The sequence below is a fragment of the Labrus bergylta genome, chromosome 16 (assembly GCF_963930695.1).
Source record: "Labrus bergylta chromosome 16, fLabBer1.1, whole genome shotgun sequence".
Taxonomy (NCBI): Eukaryota; Metazoa; Chordata; class Actinopteri; order Labriformes; family Labridae; genus Labrus; species Labrus bergylta.
In genome coordinates this window covers 17,204,188-17,229,015 of record NC_089210.1, presented here as the reverse complement: position 1 = coordinate 17,229,015, position 24,828 = coordinate 17,204,188, and the positions used below count along the sequence as shown (strand labels likewise).

The 24,828-nt window shown below is 37.8% G+C and overlaps 1 protein-coding gene across 1 annotated transcript in view; it reads right to left on the bottom strand.

The window, feature by feature from the left end:
* LOC109980080 (uncharacterized) overlaps positions 1-24,828 on the bottom strand; it is a 219,568-nt gene that overhangs the window by 3,574 nt on the left and 191,166 nt on the right. Inside the window, exons 2-15 of the mRNA XM_065964800.1 lie at positions 11,275-11,328; positions 8,733-9,029; positions 7,189-7,548; positions 6,763-7,080; positions 6,209-6,598; positions 4,855-4,976; positions 3,009-3,345; positions 2,596-2,889; positions 2,157-2,468; positions 1,767-2,051; positions 1,310-1,606; positions 911-1,222; positions 521-805; positions 64-360 (exon numbers count right to left, since the gene is read on the bottom strand). Coding sequence (XP_065820872.1) covers positions 64-360; positions 521-805; positions 911-1,222; positions 1,310-1,606; positions 1,767-2,051; positions 2,157-2,468; positions 2,596-2,889; positions 3,009-3,345; positions 4,855-4,976; positions 6,209-6,598; positions 6,763-7,080; positions 7,189-7,548; positions 8,733-9,029; positions 11,275-11,328 — 3,960 coding nt within the window. The remainder of the gene's footprint in view (positions 1-63; positions 361-520; positions 806-910; positions 1,223-1,309; positions 1,607-1,766; positions 2,052-2,156; positions 2,469-2,595; positions 2,890-3,008; positions 3,346-4,854; positions 4,977-6,208; positions 6,599-6,762; positions 7,081-7,188; positions 7,549-8,732; positions 9,030-11,274; positions 11,329-24,828) is intronic.

Sequence of the window (24,828 nt, the reverse complement as noted above, 5' to 3'; positions counted from 1 at the left end):
TCTCTTTCATACTTTGCTATGAAAAGAAAAACACTGCGTATTGATGTTCTAAAGTCGACTTACCTGCAACAGTCACAGTCCTCTCAACGGAGGAGAAGCACTTGTGCTCTGCTTTACATGTTATGGATCCGAGTTCTTTCCATTGACTTAATGAAAGAGTCAAATCACTGATTGTATGAGTTCCGTTTGCAGTCTTCTTCACTGAGCCTCTTGAAATTACTGTTTGGTTCATCAGCCATGTCACTGTTGCATCAAACGCTGTGCGGACCAAACATGTAGCTGTAACCTCAGATTCTGCCATCATTACTGTCTTGAAGCTGGGAGTCTCCAGGTGAATGGAAGGAGGGATGGTGGAACATGCTGAGAAAGTTTGAGGAAAAAAGGATCATGAATAAGACTGAATCCTGAGTAACCTTGACATTGTTAAAGACGTTGTCTATACATAATAAAATACTTCAAAGGATTATCAAATATTTTTTAGCCTTTGACTTAAAGTGTATGTGTCTCCACTTTGTTTCACCTGTACAGACGCTGATTTCCTTTCTGTATTGTTTGTTCAGAGACCTGTCAGAGACTTCACAGGTGAAGCTTTTCCCCGTTTTCCACTCTTTTTGAGGGACAAGAAGTTGACTGGTTACTGCCACACGTCCACCTGCCCCCATGCTGATGTCATAGGTCAAAGGAGATTTTTGCTGGGACTCAGAAGACCATTTGATTTGAGGGTCAAAGCCCCATCCAGAGCATGACAGTCTCTGTTGTCCAGACTCTTCACCTGGGACCAGAAAGAGCTCCACTGATGGATCCACTAAATAAGAGATGAAACAATGCATCAGACAATCAAGCTATCTTAGATGGAAAATTATAACGGATTAAATTACCAAGTTATAGTTGGAAGAGTTGGTCCTCTCACCAAAGATAATGCCAGTAGAGTTTGATGTAGAACTGCCAGAGAAACCTTGGCTTACGCTGCAGTAGAAACGTGTGTTTTTCTTCCAGTGATTTTGAGGCACAGAAAAGAATCTAGTGATTGAATGTGGTCCTGGGGTTTGAGGAAGATCAACAAACTGTGTGCCAATAATAGCATTCTTATTATTATGTAAGGTGACAGATAGATCCCTGGAGTCGGACTGTGTGATGTCACACTCCAGCACAGCACTGTCTCCCTTCAGCAAATGTGGGAGAGATCTTCTGACCTGAATTGTTGTAACTGTGTTTGCAGGCACTGAAGACACAAAAACAGAAAATATCTCTTTCATACTTTGCTATGAAAAGAAAAACACTGCGTATTGATGTTCTAAAGTCGACTTACCTGCAACAGTCACAGTCCTCTCAACGGAGGAGAAGCACTTGTGCTCTGCTTTACATGTTATGGATCCGAGTTCTTTCCATTGACTTAATGAAAGAGTCAAATCACTGATTGTATGAGTTCCGTTTGCAGTCTTCTTCACTGAGCCTCTTGAAGTTACTGTTTGGTTCATCAGCCATGTCACTGTTGCATCAAACGCTGTGCGGACCAAACATGTAGCTGTAACCTCAGATTCTGCCATCATTACTGTCTTGAAGCTGGGAGTCTCCAGGTGAATGGAAGGAGGGATGGTGGAACATGCTGAGAAAGTTTGAGGAAAAAAGGATCATGAATAAGACCGAATCCTGAGTAACCTTGACATTGTTAAAGACGTTGTCTATACATGATAAAATACTTCAAAGGATTATCAAATATTTTTTAGCCTTTGACTTAAAGTGTATGTGTCTCCACTTTGTTTCACCTGTACAGACGCTGATTTCCTTTCTGTATTGTTTGTTCAGAGACCTGTCAGAGACTTCACAGGTGAAGCTTTTCCCCGTTTTCCACTCTTTTTGAGGGACAAGAAGTTGACTGGTTACTGCCACACGTCCACCTGCACCCATGCTGATGTCATAGGTCGAAGGAGATTTTTGCTGGGACTCAGAAGACCATTTGATTTGAGGGTCAAAGCCCCATCCAGAGCACGACAGTCTCTGTTGTCCAGACTCTTCACCTGGGACCAGAAGGAGCTCCACTGATGGATCCACTAAATAAGAGATGAAACAATGGATCAGACAATCAAGCGATCATAGATGGAAAATTATAACGGATTAAATTACCAAGTTATAGTTGGAAGAGTTGGTCCTCTCACCAAAGATAATGCCAGTAGAGTTTGATGTAGAACTGCCAGAGAAACCTTGGCTTACGCTGCAGTAGAAACTTGTGTTTTTCTTCCAGTGATTTTGAGGCACAGAGAAGAATCTACTGATTGAATGTGGTCCTGGGGTTTGAGGAAGATCAACAAACTGTGTGCCAATAATAGCATTCTTATTATTATGTAAGGTGACAGATAGATCCCTGGAGTCAAACTGTGTGATGTCACACTCCAGCACAGCACTGTCTCCCTTCAGCAAATGTGGGAGAGATCTTCTGATCTGAATCAATGGAGGTCTTACTGCAGGTCCTTTATTATGCAGAAAGAGAACAGAGCAGAATTACGTTTAAGGCACTATATTCATCACAATACCCCATGAAGAGGCGTAAGTAATATTTATGGCAAAAATAGTTTTTAATTTGCTGAGCCTCTTTACCTGGAACAAATGTAACTTCAGTAGAGGAGAAGCAGTGATGTTCAGCCTTACATTTTAGATCCTTCAGTCTTTGCCAGCTGCTTGATGAAACTGTCAGAGTGCTTATTATATGACTTGCATTAGTGACCTGGTTGATGTGTTCTTTGGAGGGAGAGTCCTCATCCAGCCTCCATGTCACAGTGGCATCAAAAATAGTGCAGACTGAACATGTTGCCTTAATGTCTGACTTTGCCGTCATTACCGTCTTGAAGCTCGGGGTTTGTAAATGCATGGAAGGAGTGGTGCTTGGAACGACTGCAGGAAAACAATCATTCAGTCTTATTAAAACTGCTCAATGTGCTAAAGCAGGCCTTTTAAATGAAAGTGTGCAGGGAATATAAGTAGCTTTCATATTTTGTGCCACACATACTTACTTTGACATACACTAATTGTCTTTGTAAATTCAATGTTGTTGTGAATCGCCTTGCATGTATAGCTTGAGCCTTTTGCCCACTTCTTGCTGTTTGGCTCAATCTCACTGCTAAAACTAAATGTTTTATTCACTCCCTCCACGGTCTGCAGCTTCCTTTCGATTGGATTAATCACTAGAGGGTCGTTGTCCAGCTTCCACTCCACACTCAGTTCACCTGGAAAGAATCCACTCAAGGTGCAGATGAGTCTGACCCCTGAGGCTTTGAATTCACCTTCCCAGACAGGTTGTAATGTGATGTTTGGAGATACAACCAGCGGTTCTGTAGTACAGAAGATAATATTTTATGACTTGCTTCCTTCTATTACATGTTAGCATAAAAAAACAATATGAGCTGATTTCATATAACCATTGATACATACCTCCAGATAATCAGGTTTGTCTCAATACTAAGTGTAATATCTTTTTTTCAGGCTAGATGGCAGAGTTGTACCTTTAAATTGTATCTTAAAAGTTATTTGGAGATAAGGCTGGGAGTCTGTTGCACAGATGTGGCGGTATGACAGGGCAGAGGGGTCAGGGTAAGCAGCAGGCGGAAGCATTGAGTAACACCCAGCTCTCAAAAAAGCACCAAATTACAGAAGTGAAACAAAGACAAGAGCAACCGTGCATCACAGAGACCAGGTGTGAGGTGTGGTTATGCCAGTAAAAGAAACAGAACTAACATTTAAATATCTCATATCATTTTACATGCATGATTAAATAGGTTTCAAACTTTGCTAAAGGTTTAATAATAGATTCAAGAACATAAGCAACTGTAAAATGTTCACATTCATGTCTTGAATCTCTCACGGGTTGTTCATTAAAAGATTCTGGAAAAGTCATTAACAGAAATGCAATTTATTACTTGAAAAAACAAATCACACAAATGCAGATTGCTCAAAACAAGACATTGTACAAATAGGATTATTATGTGACAAAAATGTTCGTGGTGGAAATGATAGATAGTACAGTTTGAAAAAGAGAAAAATATTGCAGTTTCAATGTCAATGGTTAATATTTTGAAAACATCATAATGACATGGTTTTTTGTAATAAAATAAAGGACAAAGACGGTTACTTACATGATACTCTGAATGTATGCAAAAACACTGTGAAAAATACATTCTACAGAAAGTTCACCTCATTTAACCTGAAAAGACAAAGAAAATAAACGTTGATCATTAAAAATACTCCACAATGTTTACATCCCTGCAATTCAGTTAGGCTTACTGCATCATAAAATACCACATAGAAGACTTTCCTGACCTCGTCATAACAACGCACTCCATAAATTTAACTTAAACAGTGTACAACAGTACAATAAAGTATTACTTTTGGATTTCAAAGGGGCTCTTGGTTATTTTTAGTGAGATCAACATCTGTTTAGTGTGAGTAAAATTTAAGTTTTTACAGTATAAAAGCTTTACAAATTAATTGTATCAGGTTTAAAATGTTGAATTCCACAAGTTTACAAAGTAGAACGATTTTTTTGTTGTTCTTCGTTAAGCATCTTTGATTGCTCAGAAAGGCGCTATACACTGTAAGTCTAATAGTATTATTTTCACTATTTCAGTAGATTCTGTTTTAATGTTACCCCCTGAACAATGACCATAAATTGTTGAGATTTGGCTGCAATCACTTTTTGAATGAATCTTCAATAAAAAAGTGAAATGCGAATGATAGTGTAGTCGATGATAAATATTATTTTAGTTGGCTTTAGAGTGTTTAGTTAAATTGTAAGACAACACCAAGAGATTCAGCGTTCTTTTCTTTCTGGTTAAATTAAATCCATACATGAGGGTTCATTACCTTGAAAGCAGTAGTTGCAATGGTGAAAAGCAGAGTAATGAGGAAGAGAAGGATGAAGGTGAGGGCAGGTTCGGCCATGTTATCTTTTTCTGCCTCCAAAGCATCGCTCCATTGTGTGAAGTCTGGATGAGGTTAAAAACAATTATTGAGTTAATACGTACTCTACCAACTTTGAGACAATGACCTAATTCTACTAATGTTTAAAAATCTATTCATTTACCTACTAGTAGTGTTTGGTCAAGACCGCACTACCCTAGACCAAGACATACCTGAGACCAGAGTGCTCAGAGGCCGAGACAAGACCAAGACATTTAGGGATCGAGACCGAGTCAAGACCAAGACCATGGCAGGGCAAGACCGAGAAAATGAAAAATCATCTTCTTGTGTGCATGACCGTAACTCCATGAAGGTTGCGTCCATAACCGTGGATAGAAATCTTATTAAGAATGAAAGAATTTAAGAATTCTTTAAAAGAGGAGCATTTCCTTCCAATAACAGTAATGATGTGGAAAAATAGCCTATCAGTTTTGGTCTTGACTGGTCTTGATTTAAAATCTGGAGTCCGCCCAGTCTGAGACCGAGACGAGACAGAGTAAAAATGCTTTAGATTCCGAGAAGTTTCATAACCTTTGTGGTAAGAGTGGATTTAATCAGTCAGTTACTTAATCCCATAGATGACAATAAATCAGTAAAATACAGTACTGGCGTCTTTCTTGTAATAAATGTCACGAACAGGAGATCATATTCATTAAAGTGGTGTCTTGTTGATCTTGAATTGCTTTTGAAAGACCCCACTATTCTTTGTGTGGCTTGTATGACTTAGCTTTTGAATCAGTCTGTTGGTCATTTAACGGCAGTACTCTGGAGCTGGAGTTAGACCTCAAACAATCATCTCATGTTTGGGGTGCAAGACCCAGAAGATTAAACATGCATATACACACAAAGACGAGTACTACACACACTGTGAATGCATATCTACAAACAAATAGTGTAATATGTTAAACTTAACTGGTCTGAACTCTGTAAGTGGTTGTGTTATTCTACTGAATACAGTACCTTTTAATTATATGTATGCAGTTAAGTATAAAATTGATACTTTATTGCTATTGCAAACAATGCTATAAATCCAATTTGCTGATTTGTTAACCTGATTTATGTTAGGATAGCACAGTGACAGTACACATACAACGGACATGTAGCTTGAAATACTGAGTAAGTAAAGACGGGACAGCATGCAACATAAATCAACAAGATCAACCTTTTTTTTTGTTTTTATTTTGCATTTAAAGACAAACACAATATCAAATCACAAGCAACAAACAACACAAGACAGATGGAGACAAAAAAAACATCTACTGGGCCTTGCACGTTTCAGGGATGTTCATGTTGAGGTTGACCAGGTTGATGTTTTGAGAGGTTTTGGACCCAATGGACCTGACAATAGCTTTAGTTGTGTTAGTCAGAGACTCGTGGTATACTACACAACTAAACACTGCATCACTCTTGTTCCACTGCTCGAAGCTGAGGGATAACTGGCTATATGCCGAATAAGATCCTTGGTTTTCTACAGGTTTTGTGGTATGGAACCCGTACTTTGAGTCTGCTTTCTCGTCATCAACAAGCCAAGACACATAAACCTCCTTGGGGTAGAAGTCTTTCACATAGCAAGACAAGGTCACCATTTCTTTTCTAGTATGTTCTAACGGAGGCAGCATAAACACTGATGGACGCTGAGTCAGTCCTCCTGCAAGCATGAGAGAACAATTAAACCTTCTGTCAAAAATTTGAGAACATACTTTTCTAATGGAAATCTCTCCTACAAATCCAGCTTAAAAAGATCACTCATATTTGATAGATATTACAGCATCAACACACAGTATTTTAGTGCATGACTAATAGTTTTCTTACCAATATTCCTTTCAAGCTGTTTCTTGATGGGGTCAGTATACTCCGAATGTGCAACATTACAGAAGGGCTTTACCCCACGGCTCCAATCATCAAAGGAGATTTCAAGGGGAAGGCTGAATTTGCCTTTATGTCCTTTGCTGCTAGTTGTTGAGGCAGCAGCTATGTCGTTCCCTTGCTCGTCTGTCCAATAAATCTTGTCTGCAGAGACCTTATTTACCGTGACCTCACACACCATTGTTCCTTTTCCTTTTGAAAACAAGTCATCCATTGAAGGGCCATTGATATTTATATCCACATCTACCACAGGACATACGGGACCTTTTGAGTGAGACATAAGGGAGAATTACTGCATAGAAATGGCTGAAAACCAATGGAAATAAAAAAGGAATCTGAACACAATTTACTCAAAGTGCATCATTTACTCACTTGTTGGAATTTCCTCGCAACAATTGTTGAGCCCATTGTTGCTCACAGAAGAATTCTTGTACACTGGACCTTTCATACCTTTCCCCTTAAACTCGCATACATACTTGGTGTCTTGAGTCCACTCGCTGGCTGGTACTGTGAGGAAACTTGCTGCACTGTACAGAGTTCCATTCTCTGTCTTTTTTTCTTTGGCAGGAGTTTGGTCCACATATGTGTCGTGGGGGATTACCCCATCGTTTTTCAGCCATTTGAACTCGTACTGCTTTGGTGCAAAATCTTTGGCAAAGCATGAGAAGGAAACCTCCTCTCCCCCATCACATGAGGAAAACACTTTAAGAGTTGGCTCCTTATAAATCGGCACTGTAAAACAAAGATATACACAAATATATGTTTGCGCAAGCAGGGAATAAAACGTACAAAGATATATATGCAGAAGCAATTTTTTCAAAATGCAGTCGACTTCGAGGTTAACTTAATTTGACTTTTTGACTTGTGGCTTCTCCTCAAATTTACACTTTTAAACGGAAAGACTCAGGAGGAAAAAATAACATTACTAAACAGCAGAGCTTTAATGCTCACTTCTGCATATATATTTACTGCTCTAGCAAGCAAACATGGATCAACCCAAACCTTAATTATCAGCATACAGGTCAATCTATCTGCATAACTTGAATTATGCAGATGGATAGAAACAAGCATGGCACATTGCAATGCTGTGATTGTAGACAGGTGCAGAGGACATGCAGAATATTAGTAAGGAGTAAAATAGACCGAGTCAGCAGCGGAATATGCATGAGAAAGTGTCAACCTTCTTATTTCACCTCACTCTTTTGTTTGCACGCCAGAGTCACTAATTATTCAAGTAAAAAATATTAAAGGATATTTCCCAGTATCTCACATTAAAACAGTGTTTTTTGTTGATTTTATTATCTTTTATGTTTCAAATTCTTTTGAAATTGAGTATATTTCTGTAGTAGACTGACAGAATCATGTTAAAGAAATTCAGTTTTGTTGAAAAATTACACCAATAACTTAAACATTTACTTAATTATTACTCTTATTATTATTTGCAGTAGAAGTATTTGTAGTAGTTTTGTAATTATAATTATTACAGAAGTATTGTAGTACTTTCTAAGTGTACAGTAAAATACATATCTTTCTAATCTACATGATGTAGACTATTTTTATAGGCAGATTATTTGTATTTATTTGATATCTTTATTGCATTTTTCATAGTAACATTGTAATATTAACATATTCTATATTTATTTAACACAACCAGATATATTAATTGATTTATCTGAATTAATTAAAATATTCTTTCTAATTTATTAAATATGTCCTGACACATTTTACAGATCACAGTGAGCCTATCAAGTACGACCATTTTTACTGCATGTACATTTCTATCAATGCAAATTTAAACAATATAAAATGAGTTTAAAAATGCATGATAATATATATTATCATCTCTGCCATCTTAACCTGCTACATGTAAAAATCAGCTGCTATAAGGTATTTATATGACTGAGCAGAAGTCTTACGTGTCACGATGAAAATCCCCTCTCCGTCTCCTGCTGTGTTTGATGCGATGCATTTAAAGGTCTGCTTTGCATCCAAGTCCTCTTTGTTCACTTTGATTTGACTGATTCCTGTATAAACACCACTCTTCTCTACTGGAGGATACTGGATGAAGTCCGTCAAGGCAGTTCCAGCTTTGCTCCACGCGTAGGTCACCGAGGAGGGCGAGAAGCCAGTGGCAAGGCAGCCAAGAGTGACGGTGTTTGCAGTCTCAGACCCGCATTGCATCAGAGGAAACACGGTTGGTTTGGATGAAGCGACTAAAAAAGAAAAAAAAAGAAAAGAGCAGAAAAAAAATACTGAAATGAAAATGAATCATTAAAGAAATTTGTTATTAAACTTAAATCACACATGAAGAGAAGTCGGCTCTTTTTTAACAGATGGCTTAAAGCATTGGATTGAAGAATACATTTTGACACCTTTACCTGATGTGGAAACTACGCTCCATACAGTTCTTCCATCTCATCTGCTATCTCTCTTTTTTACATGTTATTGTTTGAGCTAACTTTCACCAGTAAGATGATTTTTGTGGTTTTCATATGTTTGATTTTTTTGAAGTCTACAACTTCGACTACAACCGCTCTGAGTTATATTTTAGACTGAATAGATGAAGATGTAAATTCTTTGAATATATGGCAAATTATTTAGTGGCAATTTTTTGTTCTTGACATACTTTTATTTAAATCAAGTAAATAATTTAGGAATTCAATTGTTCTTAACTGATGTAACGGTTACAGTTGTACCTTTTCTCCAGTAGTCAAAAGAAGTAGAAAAGTTTAAGTTACTTCAAATATAAAAAGGGCTACGTCTGCTTATGTTTTGTGCACTACCAACGGTTCTTGCAAATTTAACTTGCTAAAAACAATCGACATTGCATCTTCTTACAAAGTTACTGTTCAACTACACAAAAGTACCCTACTTTAAAAGTGACATTTAAATCTGAAGTATCACTACTTTAAATGTAACTTAAAAAATGACATTTTGCGGTGCAAATCTTACCTGATGTCACCGTTACCATTGTGCCTTTACCCCAGTAGTCAAAAGCATCCCAGTTGTCACAGTAAAGAAAGTCAATAAGGACTTGTCACAAAAACCTATCACTGTAATATCCCACAACCTCTTGTTGAATATTTTGATGTCAACAACAGGAAACAATTCGAAATAAAATATGCATCTTTGAATAGAAGTAATTTAAAACTGAACTCTGCAGCCAGGAGTTTGAAGTCTTTCGCAAACTCTTTATCCGGCTACAAAAATCAGTTTTCTGTTTTATCGCTGGCTGCTTTCCCGTGGCCACATCAAAAAGATTACATTGCATCAGTTATTGAATAAGACATTAAATTCAGAAATGTTAAAGATACATACCTGAAGTTACAGTGACCATTGTTCCTTTACCCCAGTAGTCAAAACCGTAGCCCCAGTTATCACAGTGTAGAAAGTCAATAAGGACTTGTCACAAAAACCTATCACTGTAATATCCCACAACCTCTTGTTGAATATTTTGATGTCAACAACAGTAAAAGATTCTAAGTAAAATATGCATCTTTGAATAGCATAAAATGTAAACCGAACTCTAAACTCTTTACCCGGCTACAAAAATTAGTTAGCCGTTTTATCCTTGGCCACTTTCCCATGGCCACATCAAAAAGATAACATTGCATCAGTAATTGAATAAGACATTAAATTCAGAAATGTTAACGATACATACCTGAAGTTACAGTGACCATTGTTCCTTTACCCCAGTAGTCAAAAGCCCAGTTATCACAGTAAAGAAAGTCAATAAGGACTTGTCACAAAAACTTATCACTGTAATATCCCACAACCTCTTGTTGAACATTTTGATGTCAACAACAGGAAACAATTCTAAATAAAATTTGATTCTTTGAATAGAAGTAATTTAAAACTGAACTCTGCAGCCAGGAGTTTGAAGTCTTTCTCAAACTCTTTACCCGGCTACAGAAAACAGTTTGCTGTTTTATCGCTGGCTACTTTCCCGTGGCCAAATCAAAAAGATAACATTGCATCAGTAATCAGATAAGACATTAAATTCAGAAATGTTAAAGCTACATACCTGAAGTTACAGTGACCATTGTGCCTTTACCCCAGTAGTCAAAACCGTAGTCACAGTTGGACAATATATTAACCACGGCATACAAAAACCTGTTCTCAGGAATCAAGATATTTAACGGTTCGTAATCTTTGATATTATCTATCCTTTTGCATTTTTATATTTACCTCTGCAAGTATCAACTCAGAAAAGGCATGATTTCCAAAACAAAACACAAATAACATACAGTATTCAAGGTGTCTCAACTACAAAACAAGCAGTTGACTTACCTGATGTGACGGTCACCATTGTTCCTTTTCCCCAGTAATCAAAAACACCATCACAGTGTTATATATCACAGCATTTATCATACAAAAAGTGAACCAACCACTGAAGTTGTTGTCTAAATTTGTTTGTCATCACCGCAATTTCATGATGAAGATTAAATGTTTTTTTACCTGTTGTGACGGTCACCATCGTTCCTTTTCCCCAATAGTCAAAACCATCACCGTCACAGTGAAATAAGTCGACACATTCAGCATACAAAAACACACCATAACGATGTTTCTCATGCCGCTGAGGGCTAAATATGTTAAATAAAACAGTAGTTTATAATTTCTTAAACATGAGGACAAAAAGAGCCTTTTTTACCTGTTGTGACGGTCACCATCGTTCCTTTTCCCCAGTAGTCAAAAGCACCATCACAGTGTAATGAGTCAACACATTCAACATACAAAAACAAGCACCATAGCAATTTTCCTCATGCCACTGAGGTCTTAAAATGTTAAATCAAACAGTATATTCTAATTTCTTAAACATGAGGACAGAAAGAGCCTTTTTTACCTGTTGTGACGGTCACCATCGTTCCTTTCCCCCAGTAGTCAAAGTAGTAGTCACAGTGTAATGAGTCAACACATTCAACATACAAAAACGAGCACCATAAAGATTTTCCTCAAGCCACTGAGGTCTAAATAATTTAAATAAAACAGTATATTATAATTTCTTAAACATGAGGACAGAAAGAGCCTTTTTTACCTGTTGTGACGGTCACCATCGTTCCTTTCCCCCAGTAGTCAAAGTCACAATGATTGGTTTCAATCACACCTTAGTGCAAAAATCCTCTAGAGCTTGTGTCATCGAATAAATCGATGTACTTCATCAGTAAACCAGTTTGTATGCCTTATATTTACCCTAATGTAAATGCTGAAGACTGTACGTTGGTTTGAGTACACAATAAATCAACATTCATTTAATTAAACATTGTAAATCATCGACTGCATTCATTAACATGTATTTTGATTATTACTTACCAGAAGTTACTGTGACTTGGGTCCCTCTTCCCCAGTAGTCAAAGTAGGCATCACAGTGATATATTACAGTCTGCTTATAATATAAATACTAAACGTGTTGTTTAATCAGTGAAAAGATAACATGTTCCACTGACAAAAGCTATTCCCACTGTACTATTTATTAACCACGTCCCTAGAGATATTTATTTCCTGTGGTGTGGGTTATATAATATTAAGTGTGTTTGACAACGGTTAGTGTTCACTTCCTCTTTATCACATTCTCCTTTCTCAGGTCTGGATAGTGCAGCATGGAGTTAACACAACCAGATGTATTAATTGATTTATCTGAATTAATCTAAACCTGCAAAAATGTGTATGATGTAGGGCTGCGTTGCCCTCAAGTCCTCATTCTATACCAGCTAAACATAATAAATATAAAGTCTTTGCACATATCTAATTCATCTGTCATAGCTAATTCAGTCAGCAACACTATCTTTACTTGTGATGTCCTGTGTTTCAGTCCTTAACTTTGGTTTGGGTAATTTACAATCTCACAATCCATCAGCTTTCATCTGACAGCAATATATGCCTCAGGAATGATGGCCTAACTTCTAGTGTTGTAGGACTCAAAATCGGTCTTGGTCTCGAGACTTTTTGAAGGTCTCTTTTTGGAATCTAGAGAATTTTTACTTGGTCATGTCCAGTGTTGGGAGGGTTACTTTTAAAATGTATTCCCCTACAGATTACTGATTACATGTCCTAAAATGTAATCTGTAATGTATTCCCTTGGATTTCTCAAGTAAAGTAATGTATTCTAAATACTTTTGGATTACTTTTACATGACTTACTACTAGCTGAGCGTGTTTATCTGGAACACTGAATTTAGTTAACACATGCTTTAGAGAACGATCTAATTACTGTCTTCAGAGAAAAAGTTATGCAAGTACACAAAACACAAATGTGCAACTTAAAGAAAAATGTCATCCATTCAATTTCCTTTACCTTTATTAATTTCCTCAGCTCAGAAATTAGGGAAATTAAAGTGCAACATGGCTGCTTTAACAAGCAGGTGTATAACAAAGCAAAAACATGCTTTAAATGTGCATAAAATAAAAATTGTAAATTGCATTGAGAACAATACAGGGTGCAATCATCCACTTCGTGAACTCACAGCAAACACATTATGCATGGTCAAAAGGTGACTTGGGGCGCTGGTGGCTCAGTGGTTAGGGCGCGTGCCCCATGTATGGAGGCTGTGGTCTCAAGCGGGCAGCCCGGGTTCAAGTCCAGCCTGCGGCTCCTTTCCTGCATGTCATTCCCCACTCTCTCTCTCTCCCTGGTTTCCAACTCTATCCACTGTCCTATCTCTCAATTAAAGGCACAAAAAGCCCAAACATAAATCTCAAAAAAACAAAAAAGTGACTTTGAAGGCCAGTGTATATCTCAGAAAGCTTAACACTCTTATGTGTACAGGCAATATTTAAGTGCAGCTTCATATCTAGTTTACATGCCTGTAGGTGTAGTCTGTGACGGTAATTGTGAGGACAATATATGCACTAGGTAATGTGGTGGAGGAAATGGCTTTTTTTGTACATTACTCTTTTTGCACTTAAATGACAAGAAGCCAAAAGAATCGTAGAGTGAATCTATGGCTTTGATGACTGCCATGATTATATGCGCAGAGAACTGTACCTGTGTAACTTTCTCCATTAATTTTCCCTTCAGGCTGAGAATTGTGGGTATCAAAAAGCCAAGCAAACAGTTCTTTTCGCCCTGGAGAAGGTCGATTGACTAGGCGAGTGGTTTCAGAACTGCAGTGTACTCCTTCAAAAACACAACCTCTTGAGGGTGTAGTTTGGCCACATTGAGACGGTCACAGACTTCAATGAGCTGGGCTTCGGTGAGACTCATTACCTTTTCAATAGCTTGATACTCTGAGATCCATCTGGTCACAGAGGGGACAACACACCTCATGTTGGCAATGTCTTCAATCACTTCAGCTGCACCTGGTGAGCGGTGAGCTTTGTTCCAAATGGCAGAACATTTTGACGTGGCACTTCTGTACAATTTCCGTGTGGGACCTTGTGATGCAGCCTTATCCAGATCATTTGTGGCGATCAGGTTAAGAGTGTGAGCTGCGCATCGCTGGTGTGGGGGTAAATAAAAGTTCTCATCTTGCTCCTCCTGGACCTCGTCAAGAATTGCAGCAACATCTGCAAATTGCACATCATCTGTGTCCTCTTCTACATCCGATGCTCCATATTCTCTGAAAGCTTTGACAAAATTGCTTCCATTGTCAGTCACTGTTGCTGTGACTTTGCCCTGGATTTGAAACGCACCATGTATCTCGCTAATTTTTGTTGCAATGACATCGTATGTGTGGCGTCCGCTTATTCTTTCACATGCCAACGCTGCCGATTTCCTCTCCAATGTCTCTGGCTCAATCCAGTGACAAGTGATCCCTAAAAAACTCCTATGGTGGGCAGTCCATATATCTGCTGTCGTGCATACTGTATGAATCCCATGGAGTTTTCTGGTTATTGACCCTTTCGTGCTCTGGAACGCTTTGTTGATGCGCTGTGAGTGTAGGACAAGCAACATGCGAGCCGGCGGACATTAACCCTCCTTTCTTTCCCCGCATGTGAGCACTCTCAGCCGGCAGAGCTGGATTAATAGCTGCCGGGGTCATTTCTCCGTTAATGCTAGTTAGCCAACTTACCTCAAGATGCTTCTTCAAATTAGACGTGGAGTCCCACAATGCTGAAAGCAGCTTCGTTGACGGTAAGCAAAGCTTGCACTGCACTGTGATGTTGCGGCCTTCTTGACCAGGTTTGTAGGTAAAATGTTCTCTGAATTTCCATGCCAAAAATGCATTTTTGTCTTCCTCCGGGTCGTTTTTCTCATCCTCTGCCATTGTCATTCGGTTGTGTGGAAAGTGCTATCACGCATTGACTTGCAGCGTACCTGCGCACATAATGCCACCTGCTTCTGCATCCGCACAGTGCAACCTGCATGTAGTTCCGTAAAGTAATCCCTACAAGTAATCCTTTTTTTGAGAAAGTAACTGTATTCAGAATACACCAATTTAAACTGTAACTATAACGGAATACAGTTACTCTTATTTTGTATTTTAAATACGTAACGCCGTTACATGTAATCCGTTACTTCCCAACCCTGGTCATGTCTTGGTCTCAGGCTGGGCAGACTTCGGATTGTAAATCAAGACTTGCCAAGACCACCACTGATAGGCTATTTTTCCACGTCATTACTGTGATTAGAAGAAAAACGCCTCTTGCAATAAGTCACTCACTTAGCGGCAACCTTCCTGTTGTTACGGTCTAAGTGAGTGACACGCCCCCTGCACACAAGATGATGATTTGTGATATTTATGATCTTGGTCTTGTTTTGCCCTGTCTTGGTCTTGTTCTTGACTCGGTCTCGATCCCTTAATTACTTGGTCCTGTCTCGGTCTCTGAGCACTCTGGTCTTTGGCTCTCTTGGTCTTGGTTAGTGTGGTCTTGACTACATCTACGTTTAGCCATAACGTCCAACCACAACTTTATTTTCCCTCAGTTGCATTATTTGCAATCAAGTTAGCAACTTGTGAAGCGCCTGTGTTCACATCAAAAGCACTTCTTTTCACATGGTTTAGGGGAAGGCTTGTCAAGATGTTGGACAGAACATGTAACCCTGTTCTGACACTCAGTTCAAGCGCTCTGATGTTGTTTGTGGCGTTATCAGGGGTAATGCAGATTTGCTGATCCTCTCTCAGTCTACAGGACTTAAGTGACTTTTTCAACTTTTAGCGGACTTTTAGATGTCAACAGTTTCCAATCTTTGATGAAATTAGTCATGACTTTTGATTTTGCTGTCAGAGCCCACCAGACTTTGGAACAGCCTGCCAGAAGAGATCAAATTTACAGAACCAGTTCCTCGTTTTATTTCTCTACTAAAGACATGCTTTTACAAAATCACTTAAACCCTGTGATTTCATTTTGAATCTTTTATCCTATTAGTCTGCTTTTGATGTCTGTTTGTTTTACTATGTTGCTTTAATATTCTGTATGCTTTTATTGTCTCAATTGGTTACCTGTATTGAAAAGTAAATACACAAATTAAGTATTATTATTATTATGAAAGCAATGGTGACCATGAAAGTTAAGTTTAAAAACAAAAAAAATATTGTCACTTTAAAAATAAACACATACCAATTCTCTGGCTTATGTTTCTCATATTAAAAATATCAGGCATCATCAGTGCTCATGTCTGAGCTTTTGGCTTTCGGTCCAAAGTTTCCGTTCAGTAGCTGGATGAGGAAGCACCTGCTGTGGTGGAGGTTTCCTGTGTTTTACTTATGAACCATCCAAAGCTTGCTTCAATTTCCAAAATCGGTTTGATTGTGTGTCTCGTTTATAATTTGAATTTCAGAATGTGTGAGTTTTCTTTTAAAGTGCATTATAAGTGTTTGATAACAAATAGTATGTGATATAACAGTTATTGGATCCTTAATGTTTGAACATTTGCTTAAAATTAAAACCAACATTAAGTATGTATGTATGATAATGAGAATGATCTGCTGACTTGACTGTCTATTCGATTGTTTTGGGATTTAAAGTTGATTTAATTTGCTGATAAAAGTTTGAGAAAGATATCGCTTTACTTAGGGTTTTTAGTAGTGTTGTATTCAAGACCCCACTAAGCGAAACCAAGACACACCCAGGACCGAAGCACTCCGAGACCAAGACTAAGACATTTTGGGATCGAGACTGAATCAAGACCAAGACCAAGGCAGGGCGAGACCGAGACCAGACCATAAATATCTCAGAAAAATCATCATCTTGTGTGCAGGGGGCGTGTCACTCACTTAGACAGTAACACTGGGAAGGTTGCGGCTGTAACCGGGGTATGAAAATCAAATCATGAATGACTTGACACATTTTAGTTCTTTTAGAAAGAGGTGTTTTCCTTCTTATCCCAGTAATGATGTGGAAACATATCCTATCAGTGGTGGGCTTTATTTAAAGTCCCCGAGACCTAGACAAGACAAAGTCAAAGACAAGACTGAATCAAAATGGTTTTGATTCCGAGACAAGACCGAGATCTTCCAAAAGTTGTCTTGAGACCGGTCTTGATTTAAAATCTGGAGTCCGCGCAGCCCGATACCGAGATAAGACATATTAAAAATGCTTTTGAATCCGAGACGAGACTGAGACCTTCAAAAAGTGGTCTCGACACCGTTCTTGAGACCAATATCGATTCGGAGTACTTCAACACTAACTTTTAGAATAAAGTTTGAAAAATAACACAATTATTCCACATTACTGCAATTTTCCACTATTTGATTAAATATTTCTGTTCTTCAGGGTCTGAAAAATATGGGCCTGGATTTGTAAATATCTTCTCCTTTTCCTTTTCCTTGGAGACCATTCAGTATAGACAGGTTTTTGTATTACAAGTTATCACTGTGCCCCCCGGTACACAGTGTCACACACTCATACAAAAACCTTTGTCCAATACAGTTTGTGGTAAGTGTTATGTACCTTATCTCCGTCCCACTTCTTGCAGTCAAACCCAGATTTAATTGAATAACACTTTGGCACTAGTTTATTTTTATTCTATCTTTTGAACCTTATAGTTTCAGATTTCTTTAAAATAAAAATTAATCACAACTTCACTTCACACATTTACCTTACTTCTAGCTTTGCTTGTTGTGGAACCAGGAAGGTGATGTTTTTTGCACTCCGTGAAATTCAAACCGATTGTATTGAAATTTGGTCCAGGTACTAAGGGTCCACAGAGAAAGACCATTGGTGATGGGCAAAAAAAAATACAAAGTGCAAACATTACAACACATAATAACTCAATCACAACAAAACATCACAACAAAAATGCAACCTATGGAAGAGACACCTGACCAACAAAAACAAAACCCCAACAGTAAAAGAACAAAAACAAAAGCCAGACCAACATTAGAATTTGAGCAGCGTAATAACTCATAACTCAGGCAACACATGACTTCTTACCTGAAACAAATATCCAAATATGCAAGACCTGCACATTTTGTTATGCATTAACTAGCAAGTTTTTGCATGCTAAAATGCTGAACTAAAAGACACACTAAACAAACACTTTCCAGAGCTGGATCTATGTGTGCTGACGGTAGCTGCTGAGGAAGATGGATCTCCTCTGTTAATCACACTTGCACATTTGGCACAGTTATTCTGTGCTTTGTGCATATGACAACAAAATACTTTGTCTCGTTAATTATCACCATTTATTCAGTGGCTTACAAACTTGGACAGTGGCCTCGGCTGCTTTTGTGAATGCCTTCCTCCGTTCAGTGTATAACGGTTTCTTTATGTAGCAGGAAGCTGTCTGACCATCTGGTTTCATTTTCATCTGCTTGGAAAGACGTTTTTGTCATGGGATTTATCACTGTGGCCGTCATATCACACTGTGATATAACACCATACAAAAAACTACACTCTGTACACTGGCTGTCACAGCACAGAAATGCTTTAACTTTAAGTTTGAAGTTTTTTTACATGATGATTTAAAAAGGGATCAGCAGGTTGAAATATCCTAATGAACTGTTTTTGATAAGAATTGTAAAAGTGGAAAAGAGTAAAAAAACAAATGTATTAAACTTAAATGTGTAGAGGGCTAAAACCACGGACAAAAGACGCCCATCCTTTTGTGAATAACATTATTGCTCTGGCATACTTTGCATGTTTGGCAGTTGGTTTGTAAATTTCCCCTTTCTCTTTTCATTTTTTTATAAAGTTTGTCATAGGGTTATCTTATTCTTGCGGAAGAATTGCCCAAGGAAATGTGCCTGGCCTTGATTTATGAATACCTTCTCCTTTTCTGCAGACAAGGTGTCTGTGTGCTTCTGTTTAGTTGAGAATAGGTTTTTGTACGACTACATATCACTGTGGGTCCACCCCATACACGTTGCTTCATACTCGTACAAAAACCTTAGCCTCATAGGCTGCATGGTTTGTAATGTTTGTACAGGAGTATCTACTTTATGACGGTTCCTTTTTATGTTAAACCACAACATTATGATAGAAATTTACACTTTCACACGTGCATTTGTCTAAGAACACATAATTGTCAATTTTTCCTGAGAGTAGATTTGTTAGATTAGTGTAGGCTTCAGAATGAAGTGTCACCTACGTACTTGTTTGAGTGACAGCATTTTATGAGTCTCTCTGCTGATGGAGGTTTTTGTCATTGGATATATCACTGTGGCCGCTGCTATATAGTACACTGTGAAATAGCTCCATACAAAAACTGCGCTCTGCACACTGGACATCCCGTCAAACAAATTCTAACAATTTAACAGTAGAACTTTTCACGTTTTTTAAACAAGATAAGCGCATTCTGCAAATGTTTTACTGAATCAGTTTTAACTTTTAATATCACAACCTGCTTTGGGTCCCTGTCTAAAATTCATCGAATTCCATTAAACAGAATCATGACAATGAGCTGTAAAATAATCGAACAGAAGCAGGAACCACTAACCGGCAGGACAAAACTAAAGGGACAACACATAGCCTCAGACAGCACACTTTACAATCTCTACAACCTTCTTCCCTCTGACTGATCTCTCACCTTCAGTACTGAGAGAGCCATGTCAAGCTTTGTGCCCACATCCATTAGACTCATGAAAGGCTGATCTTTTTTTTTTTTTAAACACACTCTTTTTAACCTTTCTTAAACCTATTCATTCACCTATTTATCATGTTTTTAAGATATCCCACATGTTAACTTAAATGTTTATTATTTTCCAACTGTAGATTTTCTTTTAGCATTATTTATTGCTAATCTGTCATGCATCTTTTGTTATGGCTTACAAGCTTCACTCACTCAGGACTCTTTGATTGCACTTTGGATGTTGATATGTTAGATGTGTGTGTGTGTGGTTTGTTTTTTTGTGCTGTGATGTCAGTCATTTCAGCCCTAACCCTATGCTTTCCTTCTAATAACAGTAATGACGTGAGAAAGAAGCCTATCAGTGGTGGTCTTGACTGTTCTTATATTTAAAATCTGGAGACCGCCGAGTCTGAGACCGAGACATGGCCGAATTAAAAATATTTTGATTCCGAGATGAGATAGAAATCTTCAAAAAAGTGGTCTTGAGACCAGTCTTGAGACCAAGACCAATTTCAAGTAGTACAACACTACGCAAAGGAGTTGTCAAATTGCTAGTCAGTATGTGAAAATGATCTTTGTTGATACTAATTGACAGTGGGAAAGAAGGCTCGTCTAAGATGCTCTGTTTTTGGATTTACACACACAATTTGTTTTTCCCGTCCTCTCCTGAGTATCACTTCTGTGCTTCAACTCCGTGCATGAACAGGTTTTTGTATTACTGTAAGTCACTGTGGCTCCCCCCATACACAGTGCCACACACTCATACAAAAACCTGTGTCTGATATTTTGCATTGTTAGTTCTTCTTTTTTCCAATTCATTCAATTTAAGCATCAGGAGCAATCTAGAAATTTTAGTATACTCTTTGAACCAAATGATTCTATGTTTCTCTTTTATGCCTGATTAGGGGCATGGCTGCAGTGATGGGAATGTTTGTCTTGTGGTCCGTCTATATACCTAACATTAGTTCTGGCATCAAATTCTCAATTCAACAATTTAATGTTTTTGGATAAAACTCTGTTAAGACGTTCAGGGTACTCACTTTATGCTTTACCTGGACAGCTGCTCGGCCAGTTGTTATATTCTGTACACGCACATTTCAGCAATAAGGCCGTTCAAGGTGCTTCACACACGACATGCAGAGCATCATGACAAACGGAAAAAGAGACATTAAAAATGAAAACGTAAAGATCACTCAAATAAAGCGTTAACAATCACAAAGATTAAATATGAATATAGGTTTAAGATAGGTTTTTATATAGGTTTTTTTAAATATGACTCAGTTCAAAAACTCCACCCTGCAGACTCACTTTCTCCATATACACCATGCACATTTTCTTCTGATCTAGTTTTTAAATTTCATCATGTGTTATCACTTACCTTAAGCATCATTTAGCTGTTCATTTAGACTTGTAAGGATATATTTCTTCTTTTTTTTTTCATTCTGTAGGATGACTGTATTTTGCTGAAGCCAAAGCCTCTCAGGGTTATATATGGTCTTTAAATACATCATTCTTTTTACAAGAAAAAGACTGTTTGTGTCTGTTGAGAGGTTTTTGTATTGGTGTGAAACACTGTGGCCCCCAGTGTACACAGTGAAACACCGCAACACAAAAACCTTCAAGACACAGGGTGGCTGCCTCATCCTTTACTGCAGTACACAAAGCAACCGCTCTGGTTCTAATCTTTCAAATAATGCAAAACTATTATAAGGATTTTTATTACCATTGTGCTTTTCATTAAATTACATTTCTCAATGTTAGGGATAACTATTTAATTCTGAACGTTAAAACTGCCAGAGAATGAAACGTGATCAGTTCTTATCATAGTGAATATCTGCACACTACTTTGCCAGCAAAGACACGTGGATTTTATCCCTGAAAACTGAAAAATAGATGGATAGATGGATATGCGAACACCTCCTTAAAATACACCAGAAAACTGAAATTATTAGGAAAGATAATTGAACTAAGTCAATCATTAATGAAGAGTCAAGTAGTTTAAAAAGAACAGCAAAATAATTTATCAAATATGTTTTTAACCTCAGAATGTGACCGTGCACACACTAAAGTATTTTCATAAAACTAAAATTAAACATGTTAGGTGATTGAAAATTGATACATGAAACACACCTACATGGGGGAACAGAATATAATAAAAAGTAAAGACATACAACATGAATGCTTTATTTTCACAGCAATTTACGCAGTGGCACAGGGTCTGTAGAAAACCAAGGATTATATCGCAGGGCAATGTATTAAACTGAATTAGATTTAATAAGGGACATATGCTGACTTTGATTGGTCAATGGAATGTCAAGTCAGAGCAAAATCTTCTACATGAACACTTATGTTATGTAATAAGATAACACAAGATATACTTGGGGAAATTTTCCTTGGACTCCATCCAATTGCAAATTCCAAGTTATATTGAACAATTACACAGAATAAAAAAATCAGCAACTACAGGCAGTTTGCAGTAGACGAAGGAAAATAAACAATTTAAGAGAAATTAAATAGATAGTAAAAATAGATCGCTTAACATATTAAAAAAATAGAGGAGTGAGCAATTCTCTGCTTGTTTAATCTAATATTTCAAACTTCATTGTGTTCATTTTCTTAAAGCCTGTTTTTTAAGGAGATTCATCAAGAAAAAGGTGGACCCTAACTTTTATCAAAAGCTGAATATTTTATAACAGAAGAATCGAGTTGCTGCAGTTCAGTTTGGAATATTTTCTTGCTCTGTGCCTTCTGCCTAAACTGCTTTTTGCACAACATGTCTTTTTAATGTTTTTATACTTACTATAAAGTCCCATGAATGTGTCAAATCTAAAAATGTCACACAATGTTACAAGATCTCACATAGTGGTGGTTTGAATACCTTTGACCTTTTTAGGTTAACTGCATCAAGACAACAGATCATTTTATGTGTTTGCCACTAGATGGCAGTCTTTGCTTACTTTGGTCAACTTTATAAGGCAGCATGCACGTGAAGCATCACAGCCACAGCTGCCAGAATAATCTCCCCAAACCCAGCCTAACAGAACTCAACAACAGGGGCCATAACACGCATTGCAACTTCAGTACAACAGGACATCACATATCCACTAAACACCAACCTCAACCCACTTCCCTCGGGTCGGAGGTACAGAGCACTGAGGTGCAGAACGGCTTGCCTTTGGAAAAGCCTGATCCCTGCTGTTAAAGATGCCCTGAACAAAAGGCCTCACTGAACAAGCCACAGTGTGAACTTTTGATTGATGTTTGACATTGTTTGTTTTGTGTAGAAACTGTTCTTTGGTTGGAATTGTCTGTTGGACAGAAACCGTGCTGTGAAAAGGATAAAGTCTGACGTATCTAAAATGTTCCCTTTTATTTCAACAAGCTGACATTATTGCACACTTCTTTTCAAGTCAAACTCTTCATCAACTTGCTTTAATAAAGAATTTTTGAAGTGACTCTAATAAACAAAAGATGACACATTACATATGAAGAAAATGACTGGTAAATAAAGGGAGAATGATAAATAGAAATGTAGAAATGGCTTGGAGGTCATTTTATCAACCAATTCTTAGTAACCCTGTGTTTAGCAATCAGAGGAAATTAAAGGAATTTGTTAAAAAGAAAATGAAAGTTTTGTCAGTTAATGTTATCTCATGTTACCAGCCTTAAACTAAATTACTTTTTTTTGTAGATTGCATCCTTGTTCAGTTTTCAAAAAGAATGTAAGAAGATAAATTAACAACTAAAAGAGAAAGAAACAATAAGAAGAGATAAAAAACAACGAGGGTTGATATAAGCTATAAGCGCTTTTACACCGCAGGTCACACCTACACATTCACACACTGATGGTACTGATGTCCATCAGTAACTAATCCCATTCATACACATTCACACACCACCAACGAAGCAGCGGGCGCAACTTGGTGTTAAGTGTCTTGCCCAGGGACACATCAGACATGTAGCTGCAGGAGCTGGTGATGGAACCCCCCACCTTCTTGTTTAGAGACGATCGACTCGACCAAATGAGCCACAGCCGCCAACACTTTTCTGTAGAGTTGTGCTGGTGGGCGGTGTCTACAGTGTGCATGTTTGCTTCTTCATGCTTGGATACAAACTGGTTTGCAAATGTATGCAGTGGCATACGAGTCTCTCACTTGAGGAAGTTTATTTGTAGCTCAGACAGTTTCTACAAAGTTTCAGTGCCACAGGTGTGGTCCCAGAGGTGCACAGAGAAGGGGGAAGTGACTCTCTAAAGATGATATTTTTAGCAAGGCCAGGAAACTAGAAAACCCATCTGAGCTTAACTGATAAAAGACATTTGCAAAGATCGACTTGATGTGGAGTTATTTTTGATGTTCTTCGATTCCTCAAAAGCTTTTCAACACAGGCCCACCATCATTTGTAGTCAATGCCGCCCATAATGAGGGGAAAAGGGAAAGCTTTCTGGGGCCTAGCCGCACTGGTGGGCCTATTATGGTGAGGTAAAACATTGTCCATCCTCATTTTAAGCAATAAGTACCATTTATTTGAACTAAAATACTCAACATTACTTACTGACACAACAAAATTAGACATTTTATTTTGTGTTGCCTGTATCAAAATGCTATCCCCCTATTCTTAAAGTGGGATGTTTTTTTTAAAAAGGCGCATGAGATATATATATATATTTATATATAATCATTTATTTGAATCAGGGACAGTGTACAAAAAAAAACATTAGTCTCAGAAGAGAAGAGATGCTTTGTACCAGATTTAGCTAGCTAGCTAATTTCCATCTGTTGTCCCTGGGCAGATGATGGCAACAGCAAAATACAAATCAACCAGTCACACACACACACACACACACACACACACACACACACACACACACACACATTATGTACAAGTTTCCCTGAAATGTAAAGACATGAGAACCATGGGTTTAGGTTACAGAAAACATCATATATGACATTTTTGAAATTACAATATACAGTAGTTTGTGGATTATGTTCATGTTTTTAAAACTAGATTAAAATGAAATACCAAAAATCACAAATTTGCTTGTCTGTGTTGTGCATCCGTTCC